Genomic DNA, 23,453 nt, shown 5'->3' with positions numbered 1-23,453 from the left:
TAACTTTATTTTTATTCGATACATTCCTACATATCCTATCTGTACGTTCTACAAATTCTTTCCTCGCCACGCAATTGTTCACAGTAAATATGAAACGATTACTTTGATTTCAAACAGAAATTTTTACGATTGAACGTGTTTCTATATTTTGCTTATCGCAACAGAAGATACAATTTCTCGCACTTTCTCGTCTTTCCACTGTCTGCGGTCTTTCCTCGATACACCAATCGCTCTCAAACAATTAAACGCGAGACAAGTACTTTCGTTCTCCGAGGGATCACCCCCACTTCCTTCCCCACCTGTTCGCGGTTGGAAGATCGTCGGCAAGTCACAATCGTTGGTCAGTCAGTCAGTCAGTAAGTCAGTCAGTCAGACACATAATCGATCAGTCGACGAATCGATCGAAACGCGATCATCAAACGCTGGATTCTTTCAAACTCTCGGTTCATGAACTTTCTGACTGACAAGTGCGTTCACCTCGTTAAATGCATAGTGTAGTTCAAAAGTCGAAGTGAATCGCAGCTGGAGTATCGAAACAGCGAACAATCTGTTTCGCGATAAAGAATTTTGTGATTTCTCTGAATATTGTGGAAATTTACTTGAACAGGGCAGGATTTTGTAAACAATAGCAGAATGTAAAAAGTGGATTGTCACTGCTTAAAGGTGTTGAAGAAAAGAAAGGTGAGATTCAATTGAGAAAGTCATTTCATCTAATCAAGATTAAATTACGGGTAATTACGATAATGAATGTTTATTCATTTCATGCGTTTTTCATTTAAAGATACACTGCTCTGTTCGTTAACGAGCTTTGGTAGGAGATATAAACGAGTATCTACGATATGTGAAATGCTTTCCAAACGATTGGATAGTAATCTGCGAATTAATTGAGGTTTTCGAAAAGTTATTTCTTTTCCTATTCTTCGCCTGCATAATTCAGAATTTCTTTTTAAATATTGCATCTTCTTTTCTCCTTTCCTAATCCTATATTCGGGATTTAGATTTAAATGTCCATCGAATTTTCCTTTTACAGAGAAATATGATTAATATAATGAATTTTTTGCAATATTATTTATACCGTTCATAGAAAAAAGGATGGAAAAAGTAAAATTATCTTATAATCAACTTTCTGCAAGAATTATAAAAGATATCTGAAATAAACTGATTTTAATCTGAATTTCTTTTCAATTTATAATAAATGGCTTAATTACATTAATTGCATTATTAAATATTCGTGATTGAATACGATATATGAATGAAATACGATATATTTCAATGAATATATCTTCAAAAATATACAAATTAGGGCAAAATAACAATTAGTAAAAAAAGCCTTATGCACATAAATTTAAAGTATTATAAACTATCAAAAATAATGTCTATGTATCGGTACCACTTTCATCTTCATTTTCGCGATTAGGCGATATGTTTGACCGCCCTTTGGCATTTAATATTCTTAATAGAAAACGCGTTAAATGAGTCAGTGGTAAACAACGTCTTCGTCTGCATTGAAAATGTCGACTTGACAACCATCGAAGTATCTTTCATACGTATTTATAATTTATATGCAATATGCATGATTTCGATGACTCACACGAAATCGACAGCTAAAAAGAACTTCGTGCAGTTGGATGTTGCCTGCTAAATGTAACAAGTGCATTGGAATACCATTGAATCATTGAAGTTTATTATTAGAATTATCGTTAAATATTTCGCTTCTGGAATCTTATTTTAAAACACTTTTTCCTCGAAGCACCGCTTAGAGATGGGGGATTGTTTATTCCCCTTCCTACAAAAGAACTTTTTTTTTTTATTAAACCATAGAAGCTATTCGTAGGAAGTTTCGGTAACGAAGCGGAATTTCCTTTTGGTTGTTTGCCACTTTGCTAACGGATGGAACGCGTCCATAATTGCTGTACAAGTTGTCATAACGAGAGTATACAACCGATCATTATTTCGTATTGAACTGAAGCTGTCGGTTGATGTACTTGTCAATTAAATCAAGAATTTCGCTTCTTGCTCCTTTCTCGTTCATTTCCGTTTGAATTTTCACGCATGCTAGTTTAACGAGCGAGATACAATATTACTAAAGAAATAATTATGGATTTGTCAAATTGTTAGGAAAAAAAGAAACAGTTTCAACTAAACAAGTAGTTGATAGACTGTGCATGTTTATAAGAATTTAAAGTTTTATGAAAACAATAGGAAAAATAGAACATTAGTGCAAACATTAATACGAACATTATTAAGCAATATCTTTCACTCGTTAAATATTACGAGTAACGAGTACTACGAGTAAGTATAACGAGTGCTATACTTCGTGCCATATATTTTATGAATCGTCGTCGTCGGAAAGCACGCAGACAAAATATTTAGCGTCGACAGTAAACGTCGACTTTCCAAACTTCCTGTGCGCTCGGCTTCCAGGGTACCTCTGTGAGATCGTTTTACCAAGAAATCCCTCTGGTGGAATGCAAATAACGCGCACGGACGAACAATCCGAATCTTCGGCTCGTACGTTCTTCTTTATCGCGAAATTAACGTCGGTCCCTTTGTGGAATCCATACGAATATGTCAGACGCGCTTTTCCACGAACAGATAACAGTTTTTAAGACAATGGTGTCGTGCGAACGTGATCACTACGTTTATCCAAAAATAGAAGCATACATGAAGATCGTAGTAAAGAAAACACGATGTAAATATATTTGTTTACTTTCTCGGTCTGTTTGATGTTATTTATTTTTTGACCACAATTCGCTTTATTTTTAAGCCACTTCGTGTGTGTTTGAAAAGAAATATTTTAATATAGAGCAAAAAGAACTTTAGATAAAAAGATCAAAACTATTACAAGAACACGCGTCACATCGAAAGATTTTTGACGTCCCCACAAATTAATTCAAAAGTGGAATTCATGCTTATGTTGCAATTTAAGTAAAGGCAATTTTCGCCTAAGGAAAACTTTAAGAAACTCGATAAACCAAACACAGAATTACTAGATGGAATATTCTTAGCTCTGTATATATGCCAATAGTACAAAGAGCAACCTTCTTAAGCGAATCGTTAATAAAACCAGCTACAAAAAGAAGATAATACTTGGTTCATGAATTTTCCTCTTCAATGATCTCTCGTTCGCGAACGTAATATGATTTACTCGTTTTGAAAATTCTTGATAACACAACAGTAAAAATTCCGCGCGCCGTGCGTGATATAAAAATCGTTCTTTCTTGCTTGGAAACGATTATCTTCCTTATGTTTTATGGTTAAAGAAGCGTTTTAAACATCCTGATCGCATCGATTGGTTCTTACATAACTGAGGAAAAACGTAACGAGAGAAACGGCGGCCGTTTAATACATCATCGCTTCTTGAGTAAAAGATTCGTTAGAAATGTTTGAAAAGACGAGAGAAAATATAACTCTACGATGTGAATTTTCTCATAGAAACTATTTAAATACTGTGCAGGATTTTTGTAAGATATTTATGAAATTTTGCATGAATATCTAAAATTCGTGAAGAATATTTAAAATGTTATTTTAATGTCTGAGTTTTAAGGAAATGGTGAATAAATTAAACGAAGAATGGAAAGGAGATAAAAGTATGATTTAAAAGGTATTAAAAATGCTTCTTTTAATAGTATGTCTTAATATGAGGATTGCAGGGATAGAACATAAAATATGTATAAGTCACATTCTTCATATTATATGAGATCAATTCTAGAATAATAAAGTAATTTTGTTCGTACATTTAAGATCAAATAATAAATTAAAAACATCGCAGTAAATACAGCACGTTTGTGGTTGCACAATATAATTCGCGCTGTAATTTGATGTCTCTGTGACGATAATTGTGATCCAATTCCTCGAAACATCAGATATATGATATGTTTCTTAGAGATTCTAATAAAATATTAAGTACAAAATGTAACAAAGTTGTGAACACATAAATTAAACAATTGCAACTTGGCTGTCAGCAAAGAGGAAAGGTAATTTATTCTTGCGTAAAGTTCAAAGACAAAAAGGAAGATATTTAGGTTTATTCTGATATAACGTAGAAATCAGAAAATTTGTGAGCTTCTAAAGCAGTAATTACTAATGAAAGATTTCTCAAAGAATCCAATAAAATTGCAAGTTATTTTCAATTTACTAAGTCGTTTTCTCACATATTACAGAATCAGTGGATGATTTTATTCAAAGTCAAGATAATCAATCAAGTAATTCCTCCACTTTGTGAACGATGCTAGAAAAATATTAACTACAAACGTTGATCAAATCGTTAAGAACTCTTCAAGATCGGAACAAGGAAAGAAACGCTTTTGTGATTAAAGAAACGATTTCACAGAAGTGGAAATTATTGATGAAGAGGTGCACGTGAATAATCGACATGCAACATCCCGAAATACGTTTTACATCGATGTTGGCAAACGCCGCGAAAAGGTGATTAACAGTTGTCCGTTGTCCCACAGAAATAATTGTGGGAGAAAAATCGAGAATGGAACTGAACGCGTTTGTCATCTATGTTGCGGTGAGTGATCATTCTTCATTATGATAACAGACGTCAAACTACCTAATTTCTATAGTGGCTACAAAAAATTTGGCACGTACCTTTCTTTTCCAATGAACCGTTCCTCTTTTTATCAGGTGATATACGTTTCATTTTCATAGTGTCAAATTTTGGATCAGAGATAAAATCGGATGAACGTAAAGATAAGATGATTGACACGGATTATATCCAGAAACTTCAAATAACAAATTAATTTATGACACGTGTTGTTGTACAACATCAGTCATTTCATAACGTTTATAATATCAGCATGTTTGCAACCACTCGTCCTGAAAAATTGATCTATTGTTCCTCATATGAGTTTTGTACCGAATAATTTGACTTTGTCACGTATAAATTATAGTTATTATATTAGCGCATAATATCACGTATAATGAAAGATTATATTTATTTTATATTAATTTTATTAAAAGGAAGATTATATTAATTATATTAAAATATAATTATAAGATATAAGGAAGGAAGGTAAGATACAAAAGATTAAAAGATAAATTGACAGTAACAAGATTATTACCAATATAGCAATACCATAACTAATAGCACACAATAGTAGAGTAATTACATTAACGGATTATTATAATATTGCAATGTTAACAATTAAATATTTTGATATATATTACAGTAGATAATAATTAATATGGAAAAAATATATATATATGTATACATAGCTACTTATATCACTTTTAATTGTAAGTCATGGAATTATAAGAGCGTTACTAATTTTATATGTATGTATTTCTTATCGCTTCGTATCAAATACACGTAAGATTCCATTCTATCGTCACGTGTTACGTCATGTCTTTTCGATTCATACGTACACACACTTACATATGTGCTTGCTCATCGAACAAAATGCCGACGCGAGACGTCGTTTTGAATACTTATTGTTGCTTCAGACGCGATGCAACGCGTTCGAATTAACTCACGCGAAATCAAACGCCGAAAAACTCCACGTTCGTTTCATCGAACACAACACGCTCACTCTCAATTTCGACAAACTAGTTGCCATTGAACTTTCGTTTTATTAATTTATTTTACATTATTACATCTTTGAAGATGATAACGTGATTTTTACTCTAAAAATAACTTTACGATAGAATAGTAAATTGCAAAGTAAACATCGATGAACGTATGATTCCTCCTTTTCCTAAACGTAAGCACTTTTAAAGCTCTAGTATAGATATATAAATATACGTACGACATAAACATAATATTAAACTGTTAAATATTTTATAGTATAGAAATATCCAAATATAATATAGCATGGTATAAAAATAATACATTTAAAAAGAATTAAATATCATCAGTTGTAAAAGAAATGGATGAGAAACGTGTAAAGTGTAAATAACTTACTATACTTTTTACATTATGCATATTATATTACACGTCTCTGAAAATGTTCAATATCCATTTCCAATTTTATATCAAATGACATTTCGATACGATGAAATTGAATTTTCCCTCCTTGGATCTGACATTGACGAGCTGTAGACTCCTTCGTGTGGCCGGAAGTAGCAGCCGGGACATCGACTTCCGGTCCCCATGTCTTACTAGGCAGACGTGTATTACCATCACGCGAGTCTGCATTCTTACTGTCTGATGGGATCGACCTTCGAACGGGATTACTCTCGCATAAATAAATCGTCTAATTAAAGAAAGTATCGATCGATTTGATTAATTCACCTTCCCTGCGATTCAGTGGCTTGAATATCATAAGACAACCACCACATTTGTAAATGAATTTCTGAAAGCTCGCAAAGTCAAAGACGGTCACTTTAAATATTAATTGTTTCAGATTAAATTTTTTCGCGATAAACACCAGATCAAAAGAACTTCGAGTGAAGATCTCTGTAATAAAGATCAAGTTTCAATCGTTTTCTCCTTCCTGAAAGAGATATCGATATTTTGAAAAATCTAACTGCTAAGTGTCTATCTCTGCTCATATTGGCGTTGCTAACAACCAGATGTGAAAAAAGAAAAAATTTCTTTTCCATTTTTATTAATTACTATTAATTATCTTTAATCTTTTGTGTTAATCGATAATTCTTAAATCATACCAATCTCTCTTCGTAAGAGCAAAACGGTTCTATTTTGTAAGTGGTTTAAGATTTTTGCACGTTACTTTAAATATACATAAAATTCATTTTTTTCTATAATTTTCTACGTAGCGAAACAAACGAACTTCTAGTAAAAGTAATTTTTCACATCTGTTAATTTCTTTCTGTAATTTTTTACATGGTATAAGAAAGAAACTTTCAGTGAAAATAATTTTCAACGTAGCAAAAAGAGAAAACCTTCAGTTCGTCGACTTTTTCTATTACACAGAAACTGCAGAAACTCGCATGTACCAACGGACGCTGGTACTACGTTTCATGTTTGCAACGAAATCCCCGCGTAAGATCGCAAATATTAAAGTCCGCGTAGCAGCGAGCTGCGTGTGGACAAATTTCGTCGTCGGCCGTAGTGGTAAAAATGCGAGAACACGAGTTTACAATAAGCTTCGTGTTTGCAAAGGGTATTGGCGTTTGTCATACAGATATTACATGGTCGACGAACCTTGAGAATTTCTTAGAAAGAATGTAACGCCGGACTCTACGAAGTACACGTCGCACCAAACGCGGTTCCAAATTCATTTCACGTACAAATCGACCGATATCGCCGATATGAACACGGAGTTTTATTCGCGATCGATGTCACGGAATGATATCGACGTTTATCGATGTCTCTTTTACGCTGCTGGACCTTCTTAAACCTGTGATAAGTTTAAAAATGCTCGGTTTAGAGTTGTTCGTTCGACCAATAAAATATTGTAGTATTTCTTCTTATATTAGGTTGTGCCATAATAAATTTTTCTAAGAACATTTTTAAGGTAAAAGATATGAATGGATGTACATAATGTGTTTTAAAATGAAGATTTTTTATCGAATATTCTCGCTGCTTCGGGGCGATACTAGGAATTCTTTCGTATACATCTCGAAACTTTTTATATAATTGTATTAGAAATGGACTAATTTTCAATAAACATACAGTTAAGGAATAACATTTAAAATTATCTTGCCTAAGTATTAAATAAAAATGAAAAAAAGCAGATTTGGAGCTTCGAATATTATAATTATTTGAACACGATAAAATATGATAGCCGAGTGAATTTATGTTTTCCCATCGGAGAACTTCTGTCTGCGATAAAAATTGAGTATTCTTCCGCGATAGAATCGGAAAGAGGAGTGGCTTCGCTTCTATCGACTACCTAAGGTCATAACGAAAGTTTAGCTGTCGCTTCTTAGGTGGCCTTTACGAAAGTCCGTCACGTACAACACGTGTACGTGCCTTGCGGATTTATCGCAGTCATACTTTGTGGTTTCGACATAACTCTATAGTGTCGAGAATATGTCACTTTCGTTAAATTTGATAAGAACCTCTAACTTCGAGAACTTACAAGACGTTCGCGGAATTCGTAGGATTATCGAAGGAAAATTTTTTTATCCTTTTCGAAAAGACAGAATCCTTACTAAATAAGGAAAATAAGAAACAACAACGATGTAAAGGAGAATATTATCATTGATAAAAATAAAAAAATACATACATTCTCGTTCATTCTGATGAACGATCACGTGTGCTATGAACTCACCTCAATAGTTACGCGAAAAACTTAATTCAATGAGTGATTCACGTTACAGACCCTGGCGATAGCATCGATAGCCTTCATCGATACGATAAACGCGAACCCACCGTACTACGTGAAACCCATCGAGGACGAGAACGATTACGCTCGTGTGCTGGAGCTTTCGCTTTTGTTTTACGAGGCACAACGATCGGGAAAGCTGCCGGAGAACAATCGAATCCCATGGAGAGAGGACTCGGCGCTCGACGATCGAGGACTGAACGGAGAAGATTTGACCGGAGGCTATTATGATGGTAGTTGAAAACAGTATATAGTATGGTATATTGAACTACATAGTATATAGGAATGATTGCATCGCTCAGGCAACGATAAAATGATCAGTGGAAAATATACTTACTAGAAATGAAGTTCTGTAGATAAAATTTTCTACCTACGCGATATCGTGATTGTGTAAATTTGCTGTTGTTATATTGATATATGAAAGTGCTTGTACATCTTTTTCCTTTTTTGTTAGGATTATATTTTCAAGTAATATCACGAGTAATATTTATTAATGTAGGAAGACTGTAGGTAAAAAGAAAGTCGCATTTTTCTTAATTTTTTCTAGAAGAGCAATTTCAAAATTCAACATCGTTAATTTGATTTTGAGAGTAAATATGTTCTTATCATTTTCTAACAAAAATAGGGATTATAATTGACTGGAAGCTTTATTAGCCACTTAACAGGCGTATACACGTGAGCGTACTTGTAGATTTAATTCTTTAGTTTAGCAAATTATTTTTACCACTGATCTTTATACGTTTATCTCTATAAATAATTATACATATACTAAAATATCTATACATTTTATAAAAGATATATTACACATCCATTTGCAAGTTGTTTTTCGATATTCTAGAATACAATCATCTTGATTAATAAACCGAAGAAAAATATGTACGTTGAATCATTAAAAAGTTGTAACAAAAATACCTGATAAAGACATAGTACGTTAGAATGTAATAATTCGAAATATTTTTAGCTGGTGATTTCGTGAAGTTCGGCTTTACTATGGCTTCGACAACTACCCTTCTGGCTTGGGGCGCCGTCAGTTGGCCAGAAGCTTACAACGCGGCTGGCCAACTCGACGAACTTCGTAAAGCCATCAAATGGGCTACAGACTACTTCATCAAGTGCCATGTAAGCGAATATGTCTTTTACGGGCAAGTCGGTGATTTCTCATTAGATCACACGTTTTGGGGGAGACCAGAAGAACTGAATACCACCAGACCTGCCTACAAAATTGACCCGGAACACCCAGGTATGATATCATAACATCTAATATTAATAATAACAATATTAGATCGATCGTGAAAAATTCTGTCACCAGGTTTTTGTTATATTTACAAATTCATTTACAAACGTCCATTAAGTAATATCTTTTATTTTTTTATTAACTACAATACCGTGCGAATATCATCTATATTATAACTATATTATAGTACATGCTACTACAACACTATATTGTTGTAGTATGTATAACACATACAATTCTATAAATTGAATTATTTATTTGGGGGAACGATAGCCTAGTTTTTGAGAACTGCAACTGATAATTCTAGTCAAAGTTCCCTTTCGCAGAAAATCTGCCTACAATCCCATGTATTGCAGATGTACCTACTACATGCTATCAACTTCGAACGAACAAGCAATATGATGAGTAAATTTCGCGGCAGTTCATACGTAGTTTCGAGCCAAAACCCAACGTGAAATTCCCGAAAGCTCATAATTTCGCGTAAAACTTTCGTCAAACATACGTATATTGCGAGTTTTGCGTTTCTCCTATATATTTAACTTGTTTGGCAGCGAAACGTAGAGAAATATTTCTTAACTAGGCAGCGTTCATCTGCAAAGCAATGTATGATATCGAACAAAGTATTCGTTTCATCAAATTAGAAGAGCCTTTGTCAAAGAATTGCAATACTGTGGAAAATGTTTTGTTTTTATAAACAAGTGTAAGAACAATTTCTTAAATATTCTTTTCAAGAATTAGTAATCAGCACGACAAATGTTATTTAACGTAAAATAATTATTACTTCTATTATGAATTCCTTTGATTTGAAAAGTCAAGTAATCTCTTCGTACGTTCATTTCATACTTTCTGCTATTCTCTTTCCAGTGTATTTGAGAAAGCCGATTTCCGTTTCTTTTCTCTTACGGCTCTCACCAGGTCCATATACGCTCTGTAACATTCATAGGTTTCTTTTTATTGTAGAATTTGAGAAAGTTCTCGACCTGCGAAAAAACTTATTCGAACAACATAATAAAGAGAATGCTTGATGATTCACTTCTGTACTTCGTATTATTTAACAATTTCCTCCATGCGTAGTTCTATTTGTTTTCATTTATTATTATCATCAATTATAATTATACTGTTTATTATAATAATTACCATTATTATTCTTATTTTTACTATTATCTTATCTACATTCTATTATTTTATTACTATAACTATTTTTGTAGGATCCGATCTAGCAGGTGAAACCGCTGCTGCCCTCGCAGCATCCAGTATGGTATTTCGCAATCACGATTCAGAATACAGTGCTAAATGTTTGAAACACGCCAAGGAATTGTACAAGTTTGCTAATGAATATCGAGGGCTTTATCACGAAGCGATCCGTGGAGCAGCTCAGTATTACGAGAGCACGGATTATGGTGACGAATTGGCTTGGGCGGCGGTGTGGCTGTTCAAGGCAACGAACGACACAATATATCTCGAGGATGCCGAACATCATTACCAGCATTTCCATCTCAAAGAGAGACCGAACGAATTCTTTTACAACAAGAAGGTCGCGGGCGTTCAGGTAAATTCATTCGCCTGATTAAATACTGAAAAATGATAGAAAAGAAGAGATGCATATTCATTGAATACTTTTTTTTTTATATTTTTCTTATAACTATAACTTTCCGGCTGTAATTTCTGAGGATATTTGTCTCCCCCCGCATTACAATGCCGGAAAATATCCGGACTTCGACCAGAAAAAGTTAATTTGCAATTTACAATATACCTAGCAGACGAACCAAATTTCCGTCTAGGTTCCGTTTCTCAAATTAGATTCCTAAAAATACCAATAAATCCGTAGAAAGATTACAAACAATTAATTTCTTCTAAAAAATCTTCAGCAAGATAATTTACTAGAAAATATCATGAAAATCAAAGTAAAATTAAAACGCGAAAAGTTACTTGTATCGGGATGATATGAATTAAAGTCAAAATTTTGGCAGGTTTTATTGGCACAGATGACAGGGCAGCCGGAATATCAGAACGCGGCTCGTGCTTTCTGCGACTTCTCGGTGCGCCAGCAAAAACGCACGCCGAAGGGATTGCTGTACATCGACAAGTTCGGCACCCTCTGCCACGCTGCGAACGTAGCGTTCGTTTGCCTGGAGGCGGCTGACTCACCCGGTATCGGCGATCCCCAGGAATATCGTGAATTTGCCGAACAACAAATTTACTATATGTTGGGAGGAGGCGGTAAGCTTGCTATAATACGATATGGCTCTATTGGAAATTGTATAGGCTGATTCAAAGGAACAGGTCCCGAGTAAAATATGATTTTACGAATTATCATGATAAAACTTTATTCTCAAACGTTTGTTTTTTATATCGAACGCTAATAAATAATGAAAATTGATTTTACATTGAAAGAATTGTTTTTGAGATCTATATATATACTATAGTATAACGTGAGTATTAACCTTGCTCTCCTCCTCACCTCCTCTTCGCTTTTGTATCGCTTAAGATATCGTTTCTTTCTTAAATTGTTTTCTTCATAAAAAGTATGGAATACACTAAAGGTACAAACATTAAATTGAATAATAAAATCAAACATTTGAAAATTATACGTATTTTAATAATATCTATTGAAATATAACATCCATTTCGGGTCGTATAAACCTGAGAAGGTCAGCCTGATTAAGATACCTATTCGTTACAATTATTGTAAAACTTTAACAAATTTTACTTTATTTAGTATTCTACGTTGCAAGACACGATTACATTACATTATACTACACTACACGGATAAATTAATAGATTTGTAATAAAATAATTGAAGAATAAAGATAGTGGGAAACGTTGAACTTAAATTAACATTACGAAGAATCCAAATACATGCTTATGGTCAGTAGTGTACATATACAATATATTTACTGATTACATACTTTTTACTTCTCTCCACGAGTACTATAATAAAACCTTCAAGTATCGCACTCACTTTTTCCAACATCCTGTATAGTTACCCTAATTTCTTCGTTTCTCGCATGGCAATTAAAGCAAAACTCTTTCCACCCCTATTAGGCAGGAGTTACGTGGTCGGTTGGGGTCGAAATCCACCGAAGCAGCCACATCATGCTGCGTCATCCTGCCCCGACAGACCAGCCGTTTGTGGATGGCCCGAATTCGACAAGGACGCACCAAACCCTCAAATCCTTTATGGTGCCCTGGTCTCCGGCCCCGACGAGGCGGACAAGTTTCACGATCATCGAGAGGATTACGTATACACGGAAGTCACATTGGATTACAATGCCGGATTCACGAGTGCACTGGCCGGATTGTTGCAACTACGAGTTAAAAGCACTACGTAACGTGCGATAACAGTTCGCTGCTTTTGGCTACGAACCAAGGAATTACTTTACCCTCCAAAACGAAATAGTTCGCGTTAAAATAACGAAAGAAGACTTTTTCGTAATTCATACATAATCTGTGAATACAAAATAAATTGGAAGATGTTGCGAAGATATTGTCAAATGATCTTTCGGAAAAGGATTATCTTTTGACTTTTATTTTTTGAAAGCTAAAAATTGATAATTTTATGTTTTTTATTCTTGTTAGTGGTGATTAATGTATTGAATGGAATTGCAAGATTTTCTGTAGAGAATCGATGGATTGTTAGGTGATCGTTTTTGAGAAGTTCGATGCAGGATAGTAGTGTCTTTCAGTCGATTATCGAAACTTATCGTTAATATTATATTTTTATGTGAAAATGAATCGGGTAAAGGATCTCTTGATCCTTATTGGTGGTGTAGTGTATCAAAAGCGAGATTTATGGTGAAATAATCGTTCTGAAAAAATTAAGTGGATTGTGTGTTTAGGTTGATAAATACCTACTACTAGTAATTTCATCGAATTATTATTTTGTGAATATTATATTGAAGTAAATATCAAGTGAACGATTTTTAATTCTCATCTGTAATATGGAGAAATCGAATAGACAAGTAATTAATTCTGATAATCAAAGGAAAGTGGCAAATGTGTATTCATGACTATGAATTAATTAAATAAGAAAATGAATTAAGTAATTGCAGCCATGATTGAAGCGCCGTTATGTAAGATTGACTAGATGTTTTATGCATGATGAATAGAAATTTGTACCGATTGAACGATTAAATGTAATTTATTGATGTAACGTTGATTGATGGGAAGGTGAAATTATTTTCGTTCTCAACATACGATTTTATTGAAACGATATCTAGGCTGTGTAGCTTGACGCGCTTGAGTATGGCTTTAATAGATTCGATTGGAAAATGTACATATATAATGTAACGGTATAAGGTATGTATAGGGTTAATAGAAGAAAGGAGTACATTTAGGTATGAAACATAAAACTTGTTCGGTAATTAATATAATTAAGAATATTATGTAGTTATATCTTGTAGAACTTTCTTCGAAAAACTTGTTTAAGATAAGGGATACTATCGATTGATACGTCAATTTCTATCCCACTATTCGCGCTATTCTTGCTTCTGTTAAGGCTTTTTTTATTAAAAAAATACTTTATAATGTACATAATATGAAAAATTAGTTTCTTCGTCTATTTAATAGTTCTATAAATATAGCGTATTATAAACTACATAAAAGCGCGCATTTGAAAAAATTTCAATATCTTAAAATTTTATATTCATCTTCGGTTATAATTTACTTCTGAATAAATATCTAATATTTCTTATTATTTTATGCTTCAATTAATATAAGACGAGCTTACTATGTACAATAGTTACGAACATACATGCGATTAGAAACTAACGTAAACGAAGAACAAAGTAATTGTTCCTGTTATAGGCAAGATAATGTGTATCTGTATTATCTTAATTATTTAACCTTGCATAATTTATATGCTTCCCAATATACTAGACCTATGTAATGTTATACCTACTGAAAACATCCTATATTGTAATAAATAAATAGTCGAATATTTTCCATAACTCTACGGTGGTCATGAAAATTTATACGTGAAAATTCCAGTAAGCAATTCAAAATTCTAAACGATATCGTTTGAGTATTTCTCGATATCGTAATTATAGTGGAACAAATCCATAACTGTAACATTTAAAAATTTACATACAGCTTTTCACTTCAATTCGAAACCTAGTAATTTATAATCGTTCTAAATAAATTATTTCATGCTAGTGTAATAATATATTATTAAATACGGTAGTAATATCTACTGGTAATTTAGTATTAAATACAATATTTATTTACAATCAAATACAGTAATAATAAGCAAATAAAATAAAGCGATTCAAAAGGTGTCGCGACTTTAACTCTAAAGCAGTAGATCTTAGAATTGAGGAGGTTGAAATCTCACAATCTTCGAGTGCCTTGAGCGAAATTTCACGACCAATGGAAGTTCTGCTCCTTAGCTCATTTCGGTGGTTCGACAGATTATAACTTAGAATGTCCTGAAGGTAGAGAGCTTCCTTGCTCGTTCTGTTACCCTAAGAATTTTCCCACGTCCTTGAGATCTGAAGGTTCGCGTTCTCAACACCTTCAGGAAAAATTGATATTGCTTCTTTTGAAATCCACTTGCAATATTGATATTTTAAGATTTCAGAAAATTCTAGTATCGCAGATTAACAGATTAACAGAATTAGACCTGAAGAACAGTTATACCCTAATAAAATTGCCATAAATATGACATATATATATATATCTTTTAAAGCACCTAAATATTTTATGAAATTTTTTTAAATCTTTACTTAAACAATTGTAAAACGCCTGAGTATTTTGTGGATAGATAAACGCTTGCTATTATGCCCACGTATATCGAGTAAGTACATTCCTGACCGATTGTTCCGTACGGTCTCCAGTTACTCAGCTTATATCGAAACACGATTTTTCCATATCAATTGCGTCAGCTGCTTTACTTTACTTCAGGTGCAGTCACTATCGAACAACGTTCGCTATCATGTTCCTATCACTATGGAAATGAAATGTGTCGTGTTTATGTACTTTATATTATTTCCTCTGTTGCTATTGACCACAGAGGTTTATCTTCATGGTTTTAAAGGCGAAGGTAGGTGCATTTTAAAATAATTCATTAAATCTCATATACTAATAGTAGCGACAAAAACGAACAAGTTTAGAACGTCCTTCATCGCAGAAATATGATAATGTGATTTTATTACGCTTCTATATTATTAACTTTCATCCCCCGGCTAGCCGCGTCTATCAATTTTATCATTTTTATAAGCATCTACTTGTTCAAAATCTCTTATCCATCAAATTATGCAATATCATATTTATAATCTAACACTGTTCTATTTAACCCTCCAACCGAGGGCGATTTTCATACTTTTCTATACAAAATCGCAGGTTCGTCATAAGACTTCTAATATGCAACACAAATAACGCGATACGATAATAGCATGGTCCGCCGAAACTAATAGAATAAGTAGAATGCGATTTCGACATTGCACATGGCTGGAGAACTAAATTAAATAATACAACAAGTATTATGAATTCTATAAAGAATACTGTTTTTGTTAAACAGCTATCGCATAGTAACGTAAAATGAAATTGCTAGTGCATAGAATGTTAAAAAGAATATTATAGTTACAGAGTTATTGCGTGCGTTATCTCTGGAAACGTGTATATTCTTCAGAAAGTAATCCATTCTGTGCCTGATTACAGTAACTACAGATGATACCAATCTCGGAGGATGCGCGTATTTACATTGCGGCGGGGATGACGTCTGCGTACATCGAAAATTTCGATGTAAAGACCCTCCGTGTCCCAGTATGCTATACTGCGCGAGATCTCGAACAGGTAAGTGCCTGGATGGTACTTGTCGAAATTGAATTACGTGGCGAGATAAACCGTACAAAGAATATAATTAATCGCATCGATGCAATTTTCTATTTTATCGAACAATTGTTTAAGTAGGAAATTCAACATCTTGCGTTAAACTATTGCTGTGAACAGGAATACAGTAAGTTTTGAATTGCTCGACACAAAGGAGAAATGAAATTCCTGTCTGGTGCACATCTTTTTTGGTCGAACGTATGAACATATATATTGCGGACCGTTCTGAAAAGCGAACTATTTCGTGGAATTTTCATTCTCAGTGAGACGATTCACGTTTCAAAAACGAAAGATTTTCTCTGCGAGTTATCTTCGTCTCGATCTCTTCTAGCTGAAACTCTCTGCGCAATATCTAGTAGTAGATTTTATTTAAAACGTTATTTGCTTGGGACTAGTGGTGGATTTGTTTTAAAATATAATTTGTTTGAGAATATCCTATTTCAAAATTTATTTACGAATCTTCTCATTCCACAATTTTATGTATTTTCTACTGCTTCTTTTTTTATTAAAAATATGCTATATTCCTCCTTATATAATTATCGACATTACACGTGTGGCTTTTAAGAATCTCTAAGAGGACCCTCCACCTGCGATACTGTGCACTGCACCAATGGTTACGTGTGCATGTTGAAAGTTCGTCGTTGTCACTGGGACGAAAGTGAGCATTACAATAATTTATTTTTTTTTAATTTAAAAAACAAAAGAAAGACTATCGATATCTTCGTTGCTTCATTAAAAGTTCTTTACTGTGGATTAGTAGATAATGAATTGCATTTTATTCAGAGTGCGAGCAACAGATAGCAAGATGCGTAACCCAAAAAGAGTACTACGAAGGTCCCGCTTCTTGCGCCGGGTTCAAATGTCCTCAAGGAAACCACTGCATTCTCCGGGAATCGTTCTGTGCGAATCCTCCTTGTAAATTAATAAAAAGCTGCATGAAGAACAAAGGTTCTTGTCTTTTAAGTCATTGTGATGATGACAAGTCACACAGACTTCAAGATTTTTATATATTTAGTACATTTTAGTTTTTCTGTCATAAATAGTCGTAATATATTATATAGTATGTATATATATGTCAATAATAGTAATAAATTTAATAATAATAATAAAATAAGAGTTATATGATTTTTCATTCATAGTGAAAATTTTGTCAAACGAAAATCTATTATCCTTTTTAATAAGATGCAAATGATTGTTTTCGTAGAAGTGCAGCATTTATTCGTAAGGTGTCGAAATCTCGGTTGTTCATCAGAATACGAATGTTTCTTACGAAGACCAGAGGGTAACTGTTCGATTCCACTTTGTAAACACACACCGGATTGCATAATGCCAAAAGGTAGAGTTCACAGAATTTTGTGTTTCATGTGAAGGAAATTTGTAAAGATCTTTTGTTTTTCTTCGTCATTTTCCAGAAAACGAAATGGCAAATGAACGTTGTCGTGGATGGATATGCCCACAAAGGCAAACCTGTTCCGCAGAAATTGTAGGATCTTGCGAGACAGACGACTGTAATATTAAAAGAACTTGCCATGAGGTACATGTGCCAGCAGCGAATGATTCTGCTTCATCTTTCTCAAGAAGATCTCTGAAGAACGAGGACGGAGACCCTCGGAATGATAGCGAGGTACATTTCTTCCTAAATAGAATAGAATTATTTTTATACATTGTCAAATGGAACCGCGTTTCTACATTTTATGGAAATATTAACTTAGGCTTAACTAAGTTATTAAATATTAATTGAATTGCGTTTTAACCAGGTTCTTCTATAATGACTGAATTCACAATTAATATAGATAAACTGAATTTACTTAATTTCGTTCCATGAAAATGTGAAAATTTACTTTTGTCATTTATTTTTAATAGGAACGAAACGATAAATAAATTGTTACATACAAGATAGGAGCAGCTTAAATGACGAGGTGACACGTTTTTCCACTTAACAAATGATTATCAATTAGGAATTAGAAATCTTGTTTCTAATATTATAAATGTGATCTGCATAATTATCTTTTCTCTCGTAATCACATAATTTTCATTAACGTTCCTTAATTCTACGAGTGAAATGTACAAATTTCGACTTCGCGTAAACTTTAAATAAAACTCAAAACTTCCCTAGTAATTTATTAATTTTTGTTGTGGTCTTTATCGTTCGATAATAGAAATGACTAATATTTCTTCAGATACTAACAAAATCGGATCAAGAAAATGGAGTTGAAAGAAGAGGGTGAATATCATATCTTAAATAATTATTAAATTATACAAATTATATTTAAACTTTTCTATAAACAAACTAAAATCAATTATTTGAATACGAAATGCGAGGTATAGAATCCCTGTCTCATGGTTAAATCATCTAAAATCGAAAACTGAATTGGACGCGATAGAACTGTGGAGAGAAAGTGTCGAAGAACAGGAAGATTTCAAGGTAACGTTCAAAATCAAATTAAGTAAAAATTAAAACTTGTTTAAATAATATATTAATCCCATTATAAATTTGATTTTCACTCGCGATATTTACAGTAAAAATGAACGCTTGTAAAAGCTAAACATTTTTTACTTTGAGTGATAATGATAATAATAATAAAAAATCAATAAAATATAAAGAGTTAAATATCTTTATTTATTTGGACGTGAGCATCGAAGCTACTAAAATCTTTCCACGGAATTCAACCAAACTTGTTTCTCAAGCCCTTCACGGTTCCCGATAAAAGCACTCCAGCATCCGCTATTTCCAGCAATTTCAAGATTGGCTTCAATCTATCAAGGAAATACTCGGTTCTGGTGCGTACGGTGACTGGCTAGAGGAAATTCTGTCGTCGCGTGGCAAAGAGTTGCGAAAATGGCTCCAAGCATCACACGGCAATCTGGATGCCATGGGACCGATACTTCCGGGACAAGAACGACCTACTACATTGACAGAAAATCTATACTCAGTTCGCGGTACGATGGTAAGCACACGATGGAATTTTGATCGGAAGTGTGGCGAAATGGGCAAATCTTTTACCGTTATTCATGCTTTGCAAGGCCGCAAGTATGCAATTTGCGTTTATTGCGCAGATGGATTATTTAAATTGTGTTGCATAAGTTCATTTAGGGTAAATGTGATTTGTGCGATGCAATATGTATGTACATGGAAGGTGAGATAAATGTTCGTAATAATAGTGAGAGGGAATTATCGAGTGAAATGGAGGGTGAAAAAGAGTCGAATAGCAAAATTAAGCAAACTAACTCTTTAAGTGGCGATTTATTATGTCGTAGCTAATTAAACGAAGAAAAAGATAACAACGAGAATCTTCTCTTCTGTCTCGTTGGTTCCGTAATATGAATTCCAGTTAATCGTCAGATTTATCGTAACTGGACTGTGGATATTTATGCAAATTCATAGGAATATAACTTTTTAGGAATATAATTAAAGAACTGCAACTTGGATAGAAAATTGTTTTATTAAATATAAATACTGACATACATTTCCTATGCGGAATGGTACATTTCGAACGAACCAATAAATAAAAACCCGATATACTCGCTGTAAAGAAAGAAATCGTCAGACACAGCAGGTTATATCAACAACAGCCGAAGAATTACCAACTACCTGGACACAAAATTATTGGACATCATAGAAGAATGCGAAAGATTAAAGGGACATCACTTTTTACATCTACCATAGAGATTTAGCAATATAAGCTAAATAATATCATAGTGATACATCACTGGGTGTACTCAAATTCGGGTTAATTTATGTCATCAGAGTCTGTACTGATTATATCATTGCATGATAGATTGCACATACGCAGATTACAATGAAAAAAAAATTTATTTTAAATATTATAAAGGATACTATGTTTTGCATGTCTGATACATTTTATGTCATTTTGTGCATCTAGAAATTTTTCATAAATGCATAAAAATCCACAGAGAAATCGTGAATAAGGAAAAACTAATTATGATTTATGAAATTAATTATTTCAGAATATGTTGCCATTTGACGATAAAAAAGGGATAGAGGAAATTGAGTCTTTTCTGAGAGAAAGAAATTTGACGCATATTTTAGAGAAGATTCTTGTACCAAGCAGAATCCTGTTACCGCCGTACGCAGCTTTAGAAGCTGCTCTGCTGAATAATGTAAGGGAATCTAGCCCTTCGCCATTTTTCAATTATCTTCTGAAATATCCCCCTTACGTGGGAAATCAATTTTTATCGTCGCGGCCACAGAAAATCGAAAATGCTTACGATCAACAGTATCTTGTGGTTCCTGTGAAAAATATGAAGGAATTAACCAATTCTCCGATTATCGATTATAATCCCAGTATACGACATCATCACGGAACAATTTCAGAAAATGGAAAAGTATCTGATGTACGGGACAATTTTTCCTCTTTCGTGAGTTTTATTTTTATCAAATTATTCGCATAAACTTTTGCTTTATTTTTATCTTATTTTTATACATACAATATGCTAACATGAATTTTTTTGAATATATAAACCGATACTGAGAAAAAATTAATTTTCGTTTAATTAATTAGATATTCTGTATGCATATTTATATTTATGTATATTTTTTATGTTATATTATAGTTGTAAATTTAATTTCACGAATAAAACAATTACATTTAAATGAAAAATTGATTAAAATCAATTGAATTTACTTATTAAAAGAAGAAAAAGCAATAAGTATTTTAATTATAAATTAATTTTAAAATATTTCTACATAATTGTTTTTATTAATATCAGAGCTGCTTTTGAAGAATGTTCCAGAGAAACAGATGAATTTATCATCAACCAGAGACGAGCTATCGTCTTTGTGGACTGGACTGCACAAAAATTTTGAAAAGACTTCACCTAAAGAAGAAACACACTCTGTTGAAGATTCTATTGGTCTTTCGGAAGACAAAAGGTTGATGGTCAAGGCGCAACACTTTGATGACATTCCTGTTGATTTGTTGGAGAAGTTTCTTAAGTTTCTTAACTCTATGCAGTTCTTCCCGATTGAAAATGTGTCACAGACTTTTGATGAAAAACCTATCGAAGAATATCGCAAAGAAGTAAGTTTTCTAAAGCTTTGGTAGAACTGAGAGAAAGTTTTTCTCGAAAGAAAATTGTTTCATACTCGTGATACGTACGAGTAGACAATTAAAAAAGATACAAACGATTAAATAGTTTCTTCCGCTTAATTTAGTAATTTCTACAACTTCAACGCTATATTATTTCCCATTCTTTTTTTATTGGAATAAATTTCACTAACAAGCTTCATCTTTTCAGAATTTACCTAAAGCTCCACGAAATGAAAAACACGATGGAGACTTCGAGTGGAGTTCGATAATTCATAGTGAAAATAATGAGGATACATTTAGGAATAAAAATGCTGAAGAGAATGCAAATCAATTTTCTTTCCCTAATGATGACTATGGAAATTTCACAGACATGATCGAACCAAGTGTTAAGACGTTCTTTAATAAATTAGGTATGTTCCCTTCGTCCCTTGCGATATATTCCTCGTTGCAATAAATTCCTTCGCTGAAATTTATTTTACCATCAACAACAAATCGTAAAGTTTTTTCACAATATTGCACAAATTATTATAATATCTTTACGCTAGAATGAATACATAGTAGGTGGCCTTGCTTGTAGCAGAGATGGAATTTTATAGATTCGTTACGGGTATAATGCCCATTATTTTCCTACTTCTATTGCGAACTGGAAGTTAAACTGCGTTATTCGAGAATCTACAAAAATAACTACGATTTTTTATTTCAAAGCTCAAATCGAATTTTTAAAAGTCAGATAAACTTGAATTCTCACAATCGAGTTTGTTAAAAATTGTAAATTAAGTTTATGTTTATTTAATAATATATTTTGACATTTTGTTATATTAACAATTGCCTTATTAAGTCCATTGATAATTAATTACAAAATTGATTATATAATTACGAAATTAGCAGTAAGAAGTTAATCAACATTCGATTGAAAGATTTGTCAGATTCAATAAAATAACATTTATTTCAGATAACATTCAACCTTTCAGTTATTCAGATCAGTCGAACGATGTCCAATCGCAGTTATCATTCCCACAAATCGACAATACAAACAACGAAGAAATGAATTTAAATCTTTTCCTTGAACTGAACAGAGAAAGCCTCTTACCTTACGTACAAACCCTGATGGAAATGATGAATGAGGAGAATGATACTTTCGATACAGAAGAAACAGAATTGAATTTCGATGAAAGTTCACTAAACACGTCTTTCTTAAATAGTGAACAAGTTATTGTTGATGAAACTAACAAATACTATAACGAATCAAAATCTTCGGGGATTGAATCAAGCAACATTTTTCTGAAAAATGTTGTAAATAATGTGAATGATGTGCATAATTCACATATCTTAGAAGAAGAAACATATGACCAGATTTTGCCTACGAATCAAACAGAAACAGCTTCATCGAATTTAAAACCATAACAGGTTTGTATCTTTTAAAAATAATCTTAATGTATCTCTAACATTTAGAATCCTAAAAATTGTATAATGCTTAGAATACTAATACTTAAAATCTAACTAAAATACTTTCTAACACAAAACTAGACTATTTTCGAGTAGTATACAAATTTGAATTAAAAATATTCTGTCTTTTTTCCGTGAAAAACGTCGATGAAACTGGTAGGTAATTTCAAAGAGACAGATGTACTCTACTATATAACGATTTAACGTAGTCCAATTGTTCGACGCAAGTTAAACCGGTTTTTTAATTTCACTACCAGGAAAAAGAATCGAGGACACCTGAGCTAATTTATGCAAACGAGGAACCTACTATTCGGTCCTTTTATAATCTGCCTAGTTACGGTGCTGGAAACGGTGACATTGGTCTTCAGGATTACACGTACGTCGAATATGGTCGTACGAAACTAGTAATGGGAAATCCACTAAATAACGTCACAGTCAATATGACGGTATTATATGTATAACGTAGTCCAACATTTGTTTTTAAGAAATTAAGTTGTAAAGTTCAACAGTGATTTTTTAATTTCCTATTTATAGAAGATTACGAACAGAAAATCACTGAGAGAACGAAACAATCTATACAAGGTAATAATTTTGTATAAATTTTGCAACACACAGATACACTTTTATATAAACATTTTATTATCAGATGGTGGATTT

At 32.9% G+C, this 23,453-nt stretch overlaps 2 protein-coding genes across 5 annotated transcripts; both read left to right on the top strand.

The window, feature by feature from the left end:
* The first annotated feature begins 300 nt into the window (after window positions 1-300).
* LOC126915911 (endoglucanase E-4-like) lies at window positions 301-14,420 on the top strand. Its single transcript, XM_050721060.1, has 7 exons — window positions 301-681; window positions 4,164-4,516; window positions 8,233-8,470; window positions 9,199-9,477; window positions 10,680-11,020; window positions 11,442-11,691; window positions 12,517-14,420. Exons 2-7 carry the CDS (start codon window positions 4,484-4,486, stop codon window positions 12,801-12,803), a joined length of 1,428 nt encoding a protein of 475 aa, XP_050577017.1. The 5' UTR covers window positions 301-681; window positions 4,164-4,483; the 3' UTR covers window positions 12,804-14,420.
* A 932-nt stretch (window positions 14,421-15,352) lies between these two features.
* Window positions 15,353-22,758, top strand: LOC126915909 (uncharacterized). Of its 4 annotated transcripts, none has more exons than XM_050721051.1 (13): window positions 15,353-15,511; window positions 16,129-16,263; window positions 16,865-16,957; window positions 17,083-17,247; window positions 17,504-17,635; window positions 17,712-17,923; window positions 18,480-18,523; window positions 18,622-18,724; window positions 19,035-19,247; window positions 20,269-20,679; window positions 21,033-21,341; window positions 21,559-21,760; window positions 22,303-22,758. In XM_050721051.1, exons 1-13 carry the CDS (start codon window positions 15,418-15,420, stop codon window positions 22,752-22,754), a joined length of 2,565 nt encoding a protein of 854 aa, XP_050577008.1. In that variant the 5' UTR covers window positions 15,353-15,417; the 3' UTR covers window positions 22,755-22,758. The 4 variants fall into 4 exon arrangements, with proteins under 4 accessions (XP_050577008.1, XP_050577010.1, XP_050577012.1 ...); XM_050721053.1 differs by having other exon boundaries at window positions 18,628-18,724; window positions 22,303-22,757; XM_050721055.1 differs by having other exon boundaries at window positions 19,065-19,247; window positions 22,303-22,757.
* The last annotated feature ends 695 nt before the right edge of the window (window positions 22,759-23,453 follow it).

The sequence above is a fragment of the Bombus affinis genome, chromosome 4 (genome assembly GCF_024516045.1).
Source record: "Bombus affinis isolate iyBomAffi1 chromosome 4, iyBomAffi1.2, whole genome shotgun sequence".
Classification (NCBI taxonomy): Eukaryota; Metazoa; Arthropoda; class Insecta; order Hymenoptera; family Apidae; genus Bombus; species Bombus affinis.
Note: the sequence above shows the minus strand (reverse complement) of the source record. Positions and strands in the feature narration are given on the sequence as shown.